This window comes from Lactuca sativa, chromosome 1 (genome assembly GCF_002870075.4).
Source record: "Lactuca sativa cultivar Salinas chromosome 1, Lsat_Salinas_v11, whole genome shotgun sequence".
In the NCBI taxonomy this organism is placed as follows: Eukaryota; Viridiplantae; Streptophyta; class Magnoliopsida; order Asterales; family Asteraceae; genus Lactuca; species Lactuca sativa.
Window position 1 is genome coordinate 38,481,845 of NC_056623.2, and position 17,639 is coordinate 38,499,483.

At 33.7% G+C, this 17,639-nt stretch overlaps 3 protein-coding genes across 5 annotated transcripts; 1 reads left to right on the forward strand and 2 right to left on the reverse strand.

Annotated features, from left to right (window-relative positions):
- Positions 1 to 2,187: 2,187 nt before the first annotated feature.
- LOC111910762 (uncharacterized) lies at positions 2,188 to 2,651 on the forward strand. The gene is made up of 2 exons (XM_023906588.2): positions 2,188 to 2,340; positions 2,409 to 2,651. Exons 1-2 carry the CDS (start codon positions 2,188 to 2,190, stop codon positions 2,649 to 2,651), a joined length of 396 nt encoding a protein of 131 aa, XP_023762356.1.
- A 1,849-nt stretch (positions 2,652 to 4,500) lies between these two features.
- On the reverse strand, positions 4,501 to 6,033 carry LOC128127093 (uncharacterized). The gene has a single exon (XM_052765440.1). The coding sequence runs from the start codon at positions 6,031 to 6,033 to the stop codon at positions 4,501 to 4,503; it is 1,533 nt and encodes a 510-aa protein (XP_052621400.1).
- Positions 6,034 to 6,993: 960 nt separating this feature from the next.
- Positions 6,994 to 14,321, reverse strand: LOC111910436 (uncharacterized). Of its 3 annotated transcripts, XM_023906273.3 has the most exons (21): positions 13,927 to 14,321; positions 13,558 to 13,836; positions 12,383 to 12,637; positions 12,168 to 12,292; positions 12,005 to 12,049; positions 11,795 to 11,876; positions 11,372 to 11,440; positions 11,117 to 11,287; positions 10,953 to 11,018; positions 10,237 to 10,305; positions 9,984 to 10,118; positions 9,858 to 9,901; positions 9,460 to 9,627; positions 9,261 to 9,367; positions 9,058 to 9,152; positions 8,940 to 8,981; positions 8,773 to 8,838; positions 8,613 to 8,684; positions 7,641 to 7,702; positions 7,466 to 7,517; positions 6,994 to 7,350 (listed from the first exon to the last, which is right to left on the reverse strand). In XM_023906273.3, the coding sequence occupies exons 2-21, from the start codon at positions 13,714 to 13,716 to the stop codon at positions 7,345 to 7,347; spliced, it is 1,890 nt and encodes a 629-aa protein (XP_023762041.1). In that variant the 5' UTR covers positions 13,717 to 13,836; positions 13,927 to 14,321; the 3' UTR covers positions 6,994 to 7,344. The 3 variants fall into 3 exon arrangements, with proteins under 3 accessions (XP_023762041.1, XP_023762036.1, XP_023762049.1); XM_023906268.3 differs by having other exon boundaries at positions 13,558 to 14,321; XM_023906281.3 differs by having other exon boundaries at positions 8,779 to 8,838; positions 13,558 to 14,319.
- Positions 14,322 to 17,639: the final 3,318 nt, after the last annotated feature.

A 17,639-nucleotide genomic window follows, 5' to 3' on the forward strand; every position in this document is an offset into this window, starting at 1 on the left:
CACTAAATCATCGAGGGGCCCACATATATCGCTTTTATCCCACTACAATTATTATCTTTTTAGGACATTCTGCTAATCTTATCTTACTATCTCTACAGGATGTTTTACAATTCCTAATTTACTATCTTTGTAGGATATTTACCAATCTTATCTTATTATCTTTAGGATATTTTACTAATCCTAATTTACTATCTTTTAGGATGTTTAACTAGTCCTAACATATTTTATCTACCACTTTAAGGCACCCCTATTGGTAGTCGGATCTCTAAGGCGGTTGTAATGTATCACCATGAACCCCCATAATCAACGTTATTTGACTAGTGATTACCCCGTCACGACGCTTCATCGGGCGTCAAAAAGTGATTAATAAGAAAGTTATCCTGTCAGGATTGTAGCTAGCAATCGTAGGTGGGGGTGTCAATCCCCATATAAATCTATACATATCTTCCTAGCTCTCACAAGATTAAAGATTACAGGTTTAAGATAGCTATATTTAATTAGGGAATGATGAATATTAACAGCTCACTAACACATAAACCTTAGGTATTTTATCTTTTATCTTTTATCTTTCTTAGTGATTTCCTACAACTATCATAATATAAACCCCTTTGATTTTATATTTGATAATTAGATCTATTAGATCTCATTATTGTTATATATATATATATATATATATATATATATATATATATATATATATATATATATATATATATATACCCTAATAATGGTTAATTTGATAACTGGATATTTGGACAGAGTAATTATTAGGTAGAGTGCATATCCCCATATTTGATCTGCATTACTTCTAGGTACTATGTTATCCTAGGGATTTGGTCATCATAACATCTAGGTAGTATCTCTTTCTAGACTATCGGGCATCATAACTCTTAGGCATAACAACATAGCTTACAACTAGGTATAGTATCTATAGTTATATTAACCTAAGGTGTCAAGCTTTATAAAACGATTAATATTTATGGATATAAATATATTTTGATAAAGCAATTTGATAAGCACTTAAGAGTGCATCCATTCCTAGTGGTGCTTCAATATTAGATTATCTTAAGCATGTAAAATCATGGATCTGATGTATTGTTTTGTTGTCGTGAAACACACCAGAAAACTTCGTCAGGAATACATGAAATACTCTCCATAGCTGGAATATCCCATTGGAGAACTCATACCTTGCTGGAGTATACATTCAATAGATAGGAAAACATTACCAAGTTTTACTTTGGATGGCGGTGAACAATAGCGATAATGAGAGATGGATAGTGGTGGTTTGGAAGACGATAGGTCAATGGTGGTAAGAGGGGGACGCTTGTGGTGGTGGAAGATGGAGGTCAATGGTTTGTAAGATATAGAAGCAGGCTGGTGGGGTTACGGTGGGTGACACATCATCAAATACAATGCCACATCAGCATCTAAAGCGTCTAAGTGTAGCCTATGTGGTCATGAAATAAGCCATGTCATCTTCAATAGCATGACCTTCATTAACATGTCATTTCGTACATCTATGACTTAAAAGACACACAAACTAGTTCATGAACCTTTTAAAATAGAATGAAAAACTATGTTGAGTAATGCCAATAACCCTTTTTATACTAAATATGCCAACTTGCAATATTTTGGTGTTAAACACACTCGGTAACAAATTGATATATATATGATATTTGTGTCCAATTAAAGGGTGTTTGGAATTTTTTTTTTTTTGAATGGCAAGTTAATATATGTATGGAAATGAACCTAAGACCTCCTTGTTAGATATCTTGTTGGCCAAATGTGTTAGTAAAAAGTGTTGGGTGATTACTTTTTGATAAATTATTTCCTTTTTAGTTTTGGTATCAAACACACTCAATGGGTTTTTGACAACATACTTTCTGTTTACTTACTGATTTAAATAAGGGATATATACAGTAAAGTCCTGATATTTTCATCCAATTGACACGAAAGTCCCAAACTAATTTTTTTTTGACACAAAAGCCCGAATTACCGGCATTTATTGACCCAATTGACCTTTTCTGCCGGTGCATCCGGTTTACTTGGTGAAGTGGCACCAAATGCTTACATGGACCACTGATTTATTAAATGAGAGGCTTATGTGGAGTTTTCGACCTTACTTAAGCACCATACCGTCAATTCCCATGAACCCTAGCTTCGTATTTGTCAAAGGAAAAGACGAGAATGTCGTCTTCTTCATCTGTTGGAAGCAAGGTTATGCGAAGGTTCAATCCCCCTCAAAGGACACATTGCGACTGCGGTGACTTAGTTGGAAGGTGGACTTCATGGAAGACAAGAAATCCTGGAAGAAGATTCATTGGGTGCCCAAATTATAGGGTTAGTTGTTAATGTTGAAATTCTTCATCTTTTAGTTTTTTTTCTTTCTTTAATCTTGGATTATCCAGGATTCGAGTAAAGATTGCAAATTCTTTTATTGGGTGGATCCTCCACTCCCTAATCAGTGGTACAAGGACTTGCTCTTACAATTGCACAATGGTTGGAATGGAGATGTTGTAGAACAAATGGAAGAAGCAGTAGTAGAAGTTGTTCCAGCTCAAGTTCAAGGTGCGGGTGGTGTTGTTCCAAGGTGGTCAATGTTCTGGTTTATTTTGGGTTTATGTTTTGGTTTGTATTTTAAGATAATGTAGTGGGATATGTAGTCACTATGTACGATGTTGTTTCTTTTGCAATGTAATGAACATTTTACTTATGTTGTATTGAATTATGGTGAAATCAAAGTACGACAACTATGAACCACATATGAATAATAAAACTGTCAATAACCAAGGCTAACCTGCACAACCAAACTTGAAATAAAATATGACATTGATCAATTGTGACCATTGATTAATGCCCTTGCTTAATTACCAGTAATTGTTTACAAAATATGAACCAATATAAGTGGATATGTACCACCATTTACAAAATATGAACCACAAGGTGGTATGCAAAATATGAACCAAAAGATGGTATGCAACAGTTTACATAGTAGCACCTTTTACAAAATATGAACCAAAAGATGATAACCCCTATCACTAATCTATAACTAATGCCTTATCTTCACACATTCCTATACCAAGAGGGTCAACCACCTTCTTTTTCAGCTTCTGAAGAATGATCCTCTCTGAGGGTCTCCTTGTTCTTTGTTTCATATTATTCCCAAAATGCCCTTGTTGTACTAGATCATTCACTGGAACACCTTCTTCATCTTCTTCTTGTCCATCTCCTTCTCCTTCTTGTCCATCTCCTTCTTGTGCATCTCCACCTCCTTCCACTCCATCTCCTTGTCCATGTCCTCCTTCTTCTTCATTACCCTGTCCATCTCCTTCTCCTTCTTGTCCATCTCCTTCTTGTCCATCTCCACCTCCTTCCACTCCATCTCCTTGTCCATGTCCTCCTTCTTCTTCATTACCCTGTCCATCTCCTTCTAGTCCACCTTCAACATTGGCAGCCTAAAACAGAAAAAAAAAATAGTAAAAACACTTAATCATATACATAAACACTAAATGAAACCTTACCACATATCCAAACTCTTCTAAATGAGCTTTTGTAATTCCAAGGCATCTCATAATGTCTACATCAGTGTAACCTGATTTCCTCAACTCTGTAATTTGTTGTGTAATGTAGTCCATATCTGCCATATCCAGCCCATCTGCATCACTCATCACATCTACATCCACCATCTCTTCAGAATTATATTCTTCATTGACCCTTTTTTGGGGTGGTACTATATTTGATGTTTCACCTCTTTCAAACCAGCTATGAAAGCCACCCCCACCTCTAGGTACCCTACCACCTCCTCTATTTCCCCTTCTCCCCCCTCTACCACGTCTTGTCCATTGGGTTAGACTAGGGTCCAATCTTGGCCTGCCTATTTTCTTATTGGGTTTAGGATCTGGTTCAACATGTGGAGTTTTAAAGTTTTTCTTGTTGTGCCCCTTTTGTTGACAGTTTTGACATTGGACAGTTCTGCCCTTTGAGGACACTTGAGAGAACTTTTCATCCCTCTCTGATACATGCCTTTTCCTTTTCACAGTAGGCCTGCCTGGCATCCTCCTCTCTAAGGGGGGTAAGGGCTTAATATAAGGAGCTTCTTTCCATAAATTGTTGCCATTAACAGGTAGAATGTTAGAACTATAACTTGAAATGTACATTGCCTTACCAAACCACTTGCTGATAAATGTCTTTGGATCCTGATGAGTTAACATGATAGATGCTTGGGCATGGACACATGGTATCCCTGATACATCCCAAAGTCTACATGCACAACTCCTTTTCTCTATGTTGACTCCATATGATTCAAGACCATTTCTAACTTCAAATTCATTTTGTCCACTAGGGTGTACCCTCCAAAACCTGCAAATAAAAGTTGTTACTAAATTAGCATAAAAGTTATTAATAACTTAGCATAAGTGTATACAAAACAAGGAGAACTTACTTCAAGTCCTCACCAAATTCTTCCATTTTCTTAATTGCAGATGGACACACATCTCCTTCCTATTTTTCAGCTAACTCCCTGAGGTTGTAAAACCTGTCCATCATATACAGCCTTATCTCTTCAAGCATGGTCAGTAGTGGCTTCTTCCTAGCATCAAGTATAACTGCATTGAAGCATTCTGCCATACCATTTTCTACAGCCTCACAGGCCAATCCAGTGGAAAAGAAAGCCCTGCACCATGTATTTGGCTCCCTTGCCATTAGATGTTCATAAGCACCTGGGCTAATCTGTTTAATCTCATCCATGTGATTCCTGAATTCACCCTCTACAGTTGATTTGGCAGCCTTCCAGAATAGGTTCCTTAACTGAATTCCACTATATACTTTTCTGAAGTTGGCATAGATATGTCGTGCACACTGTCTATGCTCAACATATGGTAACACCTCCTTTGTTGCCTCAAGAAGACCCTTATGTTGGTCTGAAATTACACACATGCCCCTTCCTGCATCCATTCCAAGGTCAACCTCTAACAACTGAAGGAACCACTTCCAGTTAAACTTATTCTCAATATCAACTATAGCCCAAGCTATGGGAAAAACGTGATTGTTTGGGTCCCTACCTATGGTTGTTAATAATTGTCCCTTACACTGCCCTTTCAGAAAAGATCCATCGATCCCTATTACCCTTCTACAACCCATCTTCCACCCTTCTTTGATTGATTTGAAACATATGTACATCCTTTTGAAAATAGTTGTACCATCATTGTTGTCTTCAACACAAATTTTAATGGTGCTGTCTGGATTGGATCTTAGCAATTCACCACCATAATCCCACACCCTTGCATAGTGATCACCTAATTTTCCCTCAATCATGGACATTGCCCTACATCTAGCCCTATAACTCCTTACCCATGAAATCTTAGTGTGAAATTTGTGTTGAACTTTTTCTTGGATTTCCTTAGCTTTCAAATTAGGTGTCCTAATAAGTTCTTTAAGGAATTGTCTAGCTAACCATGTTGGTCCCATAAGTTTTCCATTGTTAAAATTCTTGACACATGTATGATGTGGATACATTTTCTTTATTTGGAATGACTTTTCAGTGCTCATCCAAGAGGCTTTAACATAATAAGGGCAACCGAATTTCTCATGATCACTAGCACACACACAGTGTAGTCTAACACTATCACATTTATTAAACCTAATCTGATAACCTTTAGATATGGCATGATTTGTTAAACAGAGTTTAAGTTGCTGTGGAGATTCATACCTTTCTCCCTCTTGAGGTTTCATTCTATTCCATTTCACATTTGGATCATGTGTGGAATATTTAAACTGAGCTTCACTATCATTTTCCTCTTCATCCACAACTTCATCTACATTTTCTTCCTCCTCCTGTTCGTCATCCAAAGGTTCTTCTTCCACGGGTGCTTCATCATCTTCAACATTCTCGAATAATGGGATAATGAAGTCTTCATCTTCATCGTCAAGAGACAGTGATTTCAAGAACTCATCGGTACATCTCCTACTCTGTTTCTTTAGAAGGTCTTCATCTAGTTCCACGTCGATCGTGTCAAAGTCCAACACACCTTCCATCTTCAAGGCTCCAACTCGTATCTCCCTTTGACTCGAATTCGTATCTCCTTCACAGTAAAAACCCTAGAATTGTCGCAGTAGAAAGAGAGGTTTTTCCAGCTCGATTAACCCTTCTTCATTTAATGATGTCCTCGTCATCTTCCAAGTAAGCGTTAGTAGCCACATCATCTCGATTACCGGCTATTAAATGAGTTACCGGCAGAAAAGGTCAACCGGGTCAATAAATGCCGGTAATTCGGGCTTTTGTGTCAAAAAAAATTAGTTTGGGACTTTCGTGTCAATTGGATGAAAATATCGGGGCTTTACTGTATATATCCCTTTAAATAATGAGTTATCTACCCTAATAAATAAAAATGATTTTGCCACTTGTCATTCTCCCATTCAATTGGCCATATGTCATTTTGTCATAATTTTGAGATATATTTATTTTCCACTTGTCATTTACTTAATTTTTCATTTCAATATATCATTAATTTAGTTTCCATAAATTCAACCTACCATAATGACTATTCATTTCAAATTTCAAATTCTAAATTTTAATTTCAATTTCAAATAAATTTACAGTTTAAACCTTTATGTTTAACATTTTGTTATAATTTAGCCATTTAGTACACAAATTTGATAACTAAACACATAATTTTAATTAATTTATTTTTTGCATGTTTTTTCTCATAATTTTCAGTTATTTTGAATTTCAAATTCAAATAAAATTTTCATTTAATTGTTTATATTAACATTTTGTTTTAATTAACCCGTATAATATACAGGTCTCACAACTAGTTTTATATTTACAAGTATAAATAGACTTCACCAAACACAAAAATAACTTATCGTTATCATGTTATTACGTTTTGGTACCAAACAAGAAATAATTTTTTTAATTCCATTTGACACCGGATAATCTAATAGGCACTTTAAGCATAAGTTGTTTCAAATAAGCAATCACAATCACCCTCTTAATATACAATATACACATAAACTGATAATTCTATGCCAATTAGGTCATTAACTACATCAATATACTTTAAACTTTTATGTTAATAAATCCAAATAACCGAGCTCCCATGTTTAACAGCCTAACTAACTAGAAAACAGTGTGTTACCAAATCAATAAAAAAATGAAAGAGTTGGCTCTTAAAAGAAGTTAAACTTCAAATCGGAAAGGGGAAAAACATAAAGTATTCCACAACGAATAATAACTAAAATTACGTATATGTGCATGTTGACCAATATGAACCTTTTTATTTGGTACGCAATCTCGGATGAAAAAAGCTCCGTGTGATTAGGTGGCGATTGAAGATTTGAAAAAACTCATGCCTGTGAACAACTTGCTAAAAGTTAGCATGCGGAATGATATAACTAGCTATCATATTTATTTTAATTTAATATTTAGGGAATAAAAATTAGATGAGGGAAGGATAAACTTTCTAACATGGGAATTTCCAGCTTTGTATTTCTGGAGCTCCTCCTGTGCACATAAGAGCCTACATGCAGAAAAAATATATATATTTGGGATGTTATAATTAGATCCATGTTAATTATTATCTACCAACCAACCAAAAGCAGGTGTATTGTATGTGTATGTGTATGTGTGATGTGTCTACTACCTCCGTTGTAATTCACTTATTTCGTTAAGTAATTCCTTTTCCCTGTCATCCACTGCATCTAGCTGCAAATTAATCAACAATGCGTTAACAATCTAATAAAAGAAAATATAAAAATTCATATTCAAGATACTTTTACTAATCTATTTACAATTTTAATTTTAATTTAATTTATCAATGTAATGAACTAATTTAAAATAACGCAAATGTTTTTATTTTAAAAAATGAGAGCTGCATTTGATGACATAGCATTGGAAAAAGACTTGAAAAAGTTGAAAGAGATTTGGATTAATATTAAGATGTATAAAAATTAAAAGTGTTGGTGCTTGGTGGAGTGTCATTGATATCGTTGGGCCAAGTAATAGACCCGGAATTAGGCCTTATTATGGATGAGCTGGAACAAGAGTACATGATGGGACTGATTTTGGACCTACCAACTCAAGGCTCGAGGCCTCGAGTAATGTTAGAGTTTAGTTATTTAGGTTAATTAATAAAATAGACAACAGTACTATTTTCCATAATCAAATAAGCTAATTATTGTATTTCTATTATAATTATAATAGGTCACAATCATACTTTAATAATAAAGCAACTGTATAAGTAGGGATCAAGTATTATGACTGATTAAACGTCATTAGGTGGTATATATTTTTTGAATTTCCTTTATTTTCAATAAAGATAATACCAGCCAAAATCTTGTTGGCTTTCACCGGATCTCAAGATAATGCATCTACCTTTTCTTATTATATGTATTATCTATGACGTTATACATTATACAGTTTAGGATTAATAGCCATGCCTATTGCCTACCAAAGATCAAAGTATTTATTTTCAAATTTTTAATGGCATCTGAGCAATTCCCTATGATATGACGCTTGCATATAACAAACACTATGCTAGAAACTAAATGTAAAAAATGAAATGCATCAAAGCAACAAGTAGGGGAAAAAAAAGTTGATTGGGAGGGAAACATACTTTGGATTTCTCTAGTCTAGTGATGTCATCAGCAGAGACTGAGAGTGGCTTCGTGGAACTCAAAATGCCATTCTGAAAGGAGTGAGTGATATGACGTGTAAACATTTGTTTTCTCCTTTAAAACAAATAAAAAACTTGATAAAACTACATGGTTACTGACAGATACCCTTTGATCTGTAGCATCACCCTGCATCGATGTAGGACCATTCGGATGTTCGATTATTATCTACACAAATGAGATAAACAATTGATGTTATAAACATCTATTTCCATGTAAAAAGGTTTTACATGATCATGCTAAAATAATAGAAAAAAGAGTATTAATACCCTCATGCTCGGACTCTTTAGCATTCCAGGAGAAGAAACCACCTAAACAATGACATAGTGGTCGTTAGTTACAATCTGAATACACATGCCAATTTTTTTTTTTTTTTTTTAAATTTACCTTATCATTGTCAGCATTCTCAGAGGTAACTTTAAAACGCCCTTTCTGTTGAACAACTGGGCACTTTGCTTTCTCATCTTGTTCATCATTAGTTACTGTTCCACCAATATTGTTAATAAAGAAATTATGCTTACCTTAATGAATGAAATAAGCTTAATAACCAAGCTGTTGAGTGTGATTAAATTAACAAATTGAAAACTCACATGTTGTTTTTGAAGAAACTTTGGAGATTGACTCAGATGTCAACCCATCTGTTATCTGGAGTGAATGGGATCCATTGCAGTTAGCAGTCTGACCTTGTAACTTGCCCCTGAAATTTTCATATAATTTTATTATCAGGGGTGAAATAGGTCATGATATATATAACTTGCTGATGTCATCTAAATGAAACATGATATATACCCATCCATTGCAGCAATGCATCCAGATGAAGCTACCCGCTTTTGAGAAAGAGATGCAACGCCATTTAAGGCTTTTCCACTAAAATCTGAGTTGATATTAAGAGAGCAAGTCCTCAATGTCACATGTCCATTGGAAGAACTACCAATATCCCCAGACTCGCATTTGCCCCTGAACAGTTAGGTAGGTGTAAGGCCATTGAAATTATAGCAATATTTAAAATGAAATAATAGCAATATTTAAAATGAAACTGGTAAGTATTTTACAAGCTATTATGGGTAAAAGATGTTAAGTATGTTGCTATTATGGATAAAAACTGAAGTACATTGCACATTTTTGTAGGGAGAGGTATATTGATATTGAAATTTGAAAATGGTATGATTAAACTGAAGTCGACTTACATAGAAGATGATGCAATAGAGTTGACAAATGGAACAGATCCTGCCTGCAATATGTTGAATCTTAATTATAAAAAGTAGACTAAAGCATAGAAATTATCCATCAGAGTCAAAAGGAAAATGACATACTACATCAGTAGATGTGAAAGCCCTGCTCATGTATGACAATTGATGCTGAAGTTCCCTTTCACCTGCACCAGTCCCATTGAAAGAAATCGATTTCTCTAATTGGTCTTTGTCAGGTATAGGATCCTCATCCTGGATCTAATTACATAAAGAAAATTGTGTCATTGGTTAACTCAATTGTTTGGAGGAATTACTTGAGTTACATGAAGAGTAGTGCTTAGAATGTTCATCAGAAAATAGATATTGAGTACCATACCAAGGAAGCTTGAGCTTTCATATCTTCAAGATCGAAGTTCCAGCCACTAATCCCTCTTTTATATTCGTTCTAGAAACAAGGTACAAAGAACATTCAGAAACCAAAAGTAACAAACACTAATAAAAATAACTAGGTGGCGGTTAGTATGATAGAATTGGAGAAGGAATGGAATGGTTCATTCCATTGAAATAATAAAATCTGTGTGTTTTGGAATAGAATGGACCATTCCTGAAAGAATACAATTCCTTTTATTCTGTTACTTTCCTTCCTTGGGCATGATGGAATGGAATGAAAAATTTTTAATGACAAATCTTTTCATGATTTTAACTAAAATATAATTCTATTTTTATAAAGATAACTAGAAAATACTTTGAATTATTAGTTTTATTAATAACAGATTACATAATCACAGTCAAATTATATATAGAATAGCTTTATAACTATGCCTTCTATTTACATATAATATTAAAAAAAAAAAAAAAAAAAAAGTCATAAGTATTCATTCCATTCCTACAGGTGAACCAAACATGATCATTGAACATAATGAAACATTCCATTATCTTGTTTATTCCATTCCTTCATCACTCTATTCCATCCAACCAAATAAGTTATAAGACATCATGTAGCAACTATCATCCCATAGTACAAAACAAAAAAAAAAACCACATCAACCACAAAGCAAAAATATGATTGAACATAAATCCTGTATAACATACCTGTGACATTTCCTCCTTTTGTCCATCGGGTATTTTCTTTTGAACAAGCATATCTTCTTCTTTTCTCTATTATTCCAAAAAATCAATTATATTGAGATGGTAAATAGAGTTGAAATAAGATATATATGACTTTGATAAACTCAAAAAAATAATAATGGAGGAACCTTCAATGCTTGAAGGCGATCACCAAGTGTTGGAAGCCCTTCCAGCAGCTTACGTGCTATAAAATCATTAGTTCTAGCTTGTCTGAAAAAAGAATGCTTAAGAAGCTTCTTTGCAGAAGGACGTTTTGAAGGATCTTTAACAAGACAACTCGCAATCATCTGCTTAAAAGACTTTGGACAGAGAAAAGACAACACAAGTATGAGATGAATCATGAGGTGATGATATAGTGGTAAGGAAAAAACAAATTAAATTACCTTAGAAAACTTCTTGTCCCTCTCATAATCAAGACCAGGAGGTGCATTTTGCAAGGTCATGAGCAAAACCTATCATGTTACAGGTATTTAAAGTTATGTTTATGTAGGCCCCAATTGTTACACGAGACAAAACATAACAGGTTGTACTGTGTTTTGGACTGGGACTGGTGTCAATGGGACAAAAATTGCAATTTTTTATCCAACCTAAAGTGGAACATGGTGGGTTAGAGACCAGCTATCAATCTCTCATTTCTGAAAAAGACATGAATACCCTCTTCATCCTCATCATCCGAAAATAGCCCTCGAAAGTTTGTCCAGTTCAGTTCAGTAAAACACAGCCTAATTTTAGAATAACCTGACTTGGAAAGTCCCAATCGATGGCATAAAAAGGTAAAAAGATATAAAAATGCAAGATGGATGCACCTTCATTGGGGGATATTTTGAGAAAGGAGCATGCCCATGAGCAAGCTCAAGAGCCGTTATACCAAAAGACCAGATATCAGCCCTGCAGTCGTCATATATAAAAATCAACTTTTCCACTACTTTGGCCTTGATAACAGAAGGGAAACCTTCAATGTACTTTTGTATCTCATCTTACTAGATAATATATGAAAATAGATGAAATCAACTTACTTGAAGTCATAACCATGCAATTGTTCCATAACCTCAGGTGCCATCCTAAAAACATATAAAACCATAGTAAGTATAATAAGCCACCATTGTTCCTAATGATGTAGGGTCAAATATGAACAACGCAACTTATTATATAAAATTTATGCAAGTTTAAAAAAAATACCAGCAAGGTGTCCCAACAAATGTGTTCCTTAAGCGTTGTCTATCACCAGAATCAAATAAGCAAGCAGAAACACCAAGATCTCCCAGCTTGATTGCACCAGTATCACAAATCAGAATGTTTCCAGCCTGTTAATACAACAAAAGAATCACACCCACGAAAGAAAATTAATTACAAAACCAGCTTATAGCTATGATTAAGATGAACAAAAAACTCACTTTGACATCTCGATGAATGTGGCCATGATGGTGAAGATATTCCAATGCCTTTAATGTCTCACGCAGTATAGTTGCAATAACAACTTCCTCAAAACCCTCAGGATGGCAAGACTTCAGTATATGGAGGCAAGATCCACCAGGCATGAAAGGCATGACTACCCATAGGTTATGGTCATTTACAAAGGAACAATGTGATTTAAGAACATTTGGATGATCAACCAGGATCATTGTCTGAGCTTCACGCGATATATTGTTCTGACAAGATATTAAAAAATGAGCAATGAAACCAATATAGTTTATCAGTTAAACATAAATTAGGTGCCTCAAAAGTCATAGGCCAATTTGCTACAAATTTAAGGTGCAATCAAGAGTTCATCAAATATCAGTTAAAGCAAATTTAGAGGTCCATGACACTTGAGCAATGTAGGTATGCCCTTACCAACAGGGCTTCTTCTTGGTTGTTTATGTTGGAATTTCTCCTTTTTCTGTTATTTTATAAAATCATGAGCCAACCGAAGTATGTTTTAAAATTATTTATAGGATTATGTTTTCAGTTAGTGGGATTGTAGAATGTATCTCTAAACTAGTATAATCCAACCATGTTACAATTTTGACAAATTAGAATAAAATAACAGAACCACCAGGGGGAAAACACTGTAGGCTATGAGTTTCAATCTCTCTCCCCCTCAATAAACGAAATTCATAGCCTATCAATTCTCCATAAAGTATTCCCATTGATCATAAAATGAAGATAAATAACTTCCTTGAACATGTATTTTGATTGCCATGGTAAAAGATAATTCAACTAAAGTTCAAAACGAAAATCAAAATTTTAGTATATCTTTTAAATAACTATCAAAAGTAATTTCTCAATAACTTAGTGATATAAGCCAGAGATGGATACACGAAATTCATATGCCTAATCTATAAACCCTCAAACTCATCAAGGTGGTCTTGCAGATAATACTGCAGAGTCCAATTCAGCTAATCACGACCATCTGTATGCCAAAGAAAACTAGGTAACGACTAGCAACTCCGTTAAATGGAATTTGATTCCACTGTCAGATCGCCTAAATCAGATTTTAGGCTCATTGGACTAAATATAAGAAGAAATCATCAGAAGAACAATATGTATCGTGCAAAACAGAATATAAAAACGAAGGAACTGAATTTACCAAATCGCTGTTGCTACGTTCAAAATCAAGCACCTTAACTGCAACAATCTCCTTGTTCGGGATACACATGGCTCGAAAAACCGAGGCACTGACACCTTGCCCTATTTCCTCATACAGCTCATAGTGCTCTGCTCCGACTGGATACTTCTTCTTCTCCATTTGAACCAACCAACCGCTAATCAAATAATTATTATATATAAAAAAGTCCTATTGAACGTCAAACACCACGGTGATACAGCTCTCAGGAGATCGTCGAATCGAAATTCTACAATACTTTTTCTTAAAAAAACAAAAACGGAAAAAAAATTATCCAGACGCGTAAACGTCGAGAAGACTAAAGAAGAATAAGGAGTGAGAGATGAATTTTACGTAGAAGAACGGAAAGGCTCACAGGATTTGACTTTGGGGGCATTATTGATCGTATATCAATAACTGCAAAATCAAGCGATGAGAAATCGTGACGTATATATGAGTGAATAAAAAGGAAAGTTTTGAAATGGTGATGACGGTGATGAAGACGGCGGCGGCGGCGAGTTCAAGGTGTTGTACGTTTCACCGTGACGGAGGAACGGAGGAGAGATTTAGAGAGAGAAAACGGGCCTATCGGATCGCCGCACGTACAGGAAAGTAACGATTTACAAATGAAATTAGAATTGCAATTGCATGCTGGTATCCCGCCGCTTGTTATGTATTCTTAATTGTTATGTGATGACTACGACTCTGTGTGTGTGTGTGTTGGACTTGGATTCTAATTCTAATTGTGCTTCCCACAATAACAACAACGCGAGCCCATCACGATAAATTCTATTTTATCTTTTTTTATATTTTATTCATGGACAAATAGAAACCTCTCTTTTGGAGAATGATTTTATTAAAATAACGTATTTTTAAGAATGACAGATTATAATTTTATAGTCGATTAAAAATTCGGTTATCAGAGTAATATTCCTGTTGTTTTTTTAGGGAAACGAAAAAAATATTGTTAATTATATTCGTGTTTTCAAGTGAAAATAAGTTGAAGAAAAATCGATTATTTTTATGTTAATCGGTTCACGCAAAATAAATGGAATTTGATAACTTATAATTATGTCCATCTTATTTTTATAGAGTTGTCATTATCTTTCCAAAAGTGAAAGAAAATTGATGAATAGAAGATGATGAATATCTTCCTCACATTCTGTCCTTTTAAAGAGCAAAGAAAAGATGATGTATATCACAGCGTAAGATAAACTTTAGAACATGATTTTTCTCTATTTGCTCCATTGACCTTCCTTTTTTCTCCTAAACAAAAACTAGAAAACACAATCATATCCTCATTTATATTTTATGTTTTCAACTTTCTTGTAAAATTATAAACTTATAACATGGTTTGAATCCATGATTTAAAAAATATGTTTTTTAAAATATAAATTGATTAAAGTTACATTCTTTTTGTTACTACAGTATTTTTCTTTATTGTGTATAGACATGGAACAAATGGTCTAATACAAAAACTAGCACCGGACAAACCCAAGATTGTTCGTTAAATATATTGAACTAATCAAGAGTTGGTGAAATTATATATCGGCCCGCAAATCCTTAAAAATCCTACTTTCGGTTTAAAATTATGAATTTATAAAAGAAAAATAAAGTGTATCTTTATAAAAGTATTATGTGAAAAGGTAAAGTGTATGATGATGGTTATTTGATGAATATGAAGCAAATGTTGATAGTATATAGAGGGTGAGATATGAGATTTCCTCAATAATGTTATAAAATTTTGAATTCTAATTTTTTTTTTATTATTATTTTCAATACTGATTTTCAAAGGTATAATTTGGAGTTTCTAACATTCTTCCAGTAAAAGCATAAATTTTATAAGCATTTCTATCAAAATTTCAATAAGATCAACTTAATGTAAATTTAGCATTAGTCCAAATAAAAATGTGAATACAACATCAATAATCATCCAACATAATTCTAAAATATAAATGTAACTAATGCACAAACTTCCAGCAAATATTACATCTAAACCTCAACATGTATTATTAACATCATCATCAAATATTAAAATTTCCAAATAGTATAAATACTCTTGAATTATAAATCTAAGACTTCAACAAACCGCATAACCATTATAAGACCAAATTAAGAGTTTCGATCATTTATTCAATTATTTATTAGAAATGCACCCGTATAAATCGGTAAGCAAATAATAGTTTTCTTTCAACGAATTGTTTCCTTTCTGCAACGCATAATTTTTTTATACGATTAACTTCTATCGAAAACATATGATATATGGGGTAAGTGGGAGTAGGTGACTTGAGATAGTGTTTTCATTCTCCACTTTACATTGTCTTTAATTATGAAACATTTTAGGGAAATTATCAGGAAAGTCTCAATATTTTCGAAAAAGTTACACTTTAGTCCCAAGTTTTTTGTAATGGCATGTGGGTGCTCGGACAAGCACCATGTTCGTGCTAACGGGTATCTTTAATTTTGTTTCAGCTGAATTTTTCGTCTTTTAGCCTAAACTTATACCACCTCTTGTATACATCTTCTATCTGACATTCAATAACTTTTAAAGCTTAAACTCTTTCATATATGTAAGAAAATATCACTTTCTCCAACCAAACTATGTACTAAAATACTTGTTCATTTTCCAAAAATGATTAATTGTATTGAAGTGCAAGTCTCATCTTTCAAGTTTCATATCATTAACTTTAAACTACAAGTTTCATATGTTAAGATTTTACTTTATAAGCCTTAAACACTTAATAACCATACAAAGCAATTTTAATCCACCTTCTATCCATATATAAATCTATTTGTGTATGAATGTCCAATTATAACAACATACCTTATATTTCTTTATCATCTAGCTTCTTTGACCTCATGGTGAGCCCAAACGGCACAATTTCTAAAATAAAAGCTAAAACTGGAAGCATGTCGTTCATGGGAACACGTGCTTGGAATACAACGAGGCCTCATTCCTAGTCCTTTGTCTAAAAATAATGTTTTGATTAGTTTATGGCATATTTGAATCAAGTTCGTTTTCAGTGTTTAAAATTTTTTGATAACACATGTAAACAATGCATGAAAAAATATAAATTTGTATGCAGATCGTTGGGCATGTATAAACAAGAAACAATACCATGATCGATATGTTTTTCTTGTTAAAACATTGGTAAAAAGGTAAACCAGTTTGCATGTGTAATAAACGCCTTCAAATAAGTTATACCATGAGCTAAATATTTACAAGAGTGAAAATCGGACTTGAGAAACCTTTAAAACCTTGTATAACTAACAAACTGAAGAAATAATAGATGAAAACAATATTTTTTACAATATGAAATTTGATTTTTTTTATAGGTTTAAAAACTAATTTATTTGAAAATCCTCAAACCGATATAGACCGTCAGATCTGTTTCAAACAAATCGGCTCCTAAATCGGATTCGGATCAGTTCATAAATTATTATTTTTTTTGCACCTCTAATTACTATTACGAAACTGTAACAAGCTAATAAGCACATTCATTTAAATGAGCAAAATCCCAAACACCCCTGCAAATCGACACGTAGATAGTCACTTTGAAATCAAGATTCAAATCGGTTGGCATTGTAAGTAGGGATGAGCATCGGAACTGGGTACCCGTTTTTGGAACCGGAACCGCCTCGGAACTACCGATTCTAGAACTGGAACTGCCTTAAGCGGTTCCGGTTCCAATTCTCATTTCTCGGAACCGCTACCCGCTGGGTACCCGCCGAAACCGGTTTATATATATATATATATATATATATATATATATATATATATATATATATATATATATATATATATATATATATATTAGTATTTCATATAAATATGTGTGTGTTACTTAGACCGGTTTAGAATATATTGGTTCGATTTTGTCCCTCTGTTAGGTGGTCAAACCAACAAATGATGGGATAAAATAATATTAATAAAACTCAAATCACTGCTATTTCTAACACTAAAAATAGTATAGAGTAAGCAGGGTCGGTCCACAGGAATACATGACTTCTTATCTTGCCATATTTTCACACATAATACAGATAATATTAAAATGGGGGATCGTGTT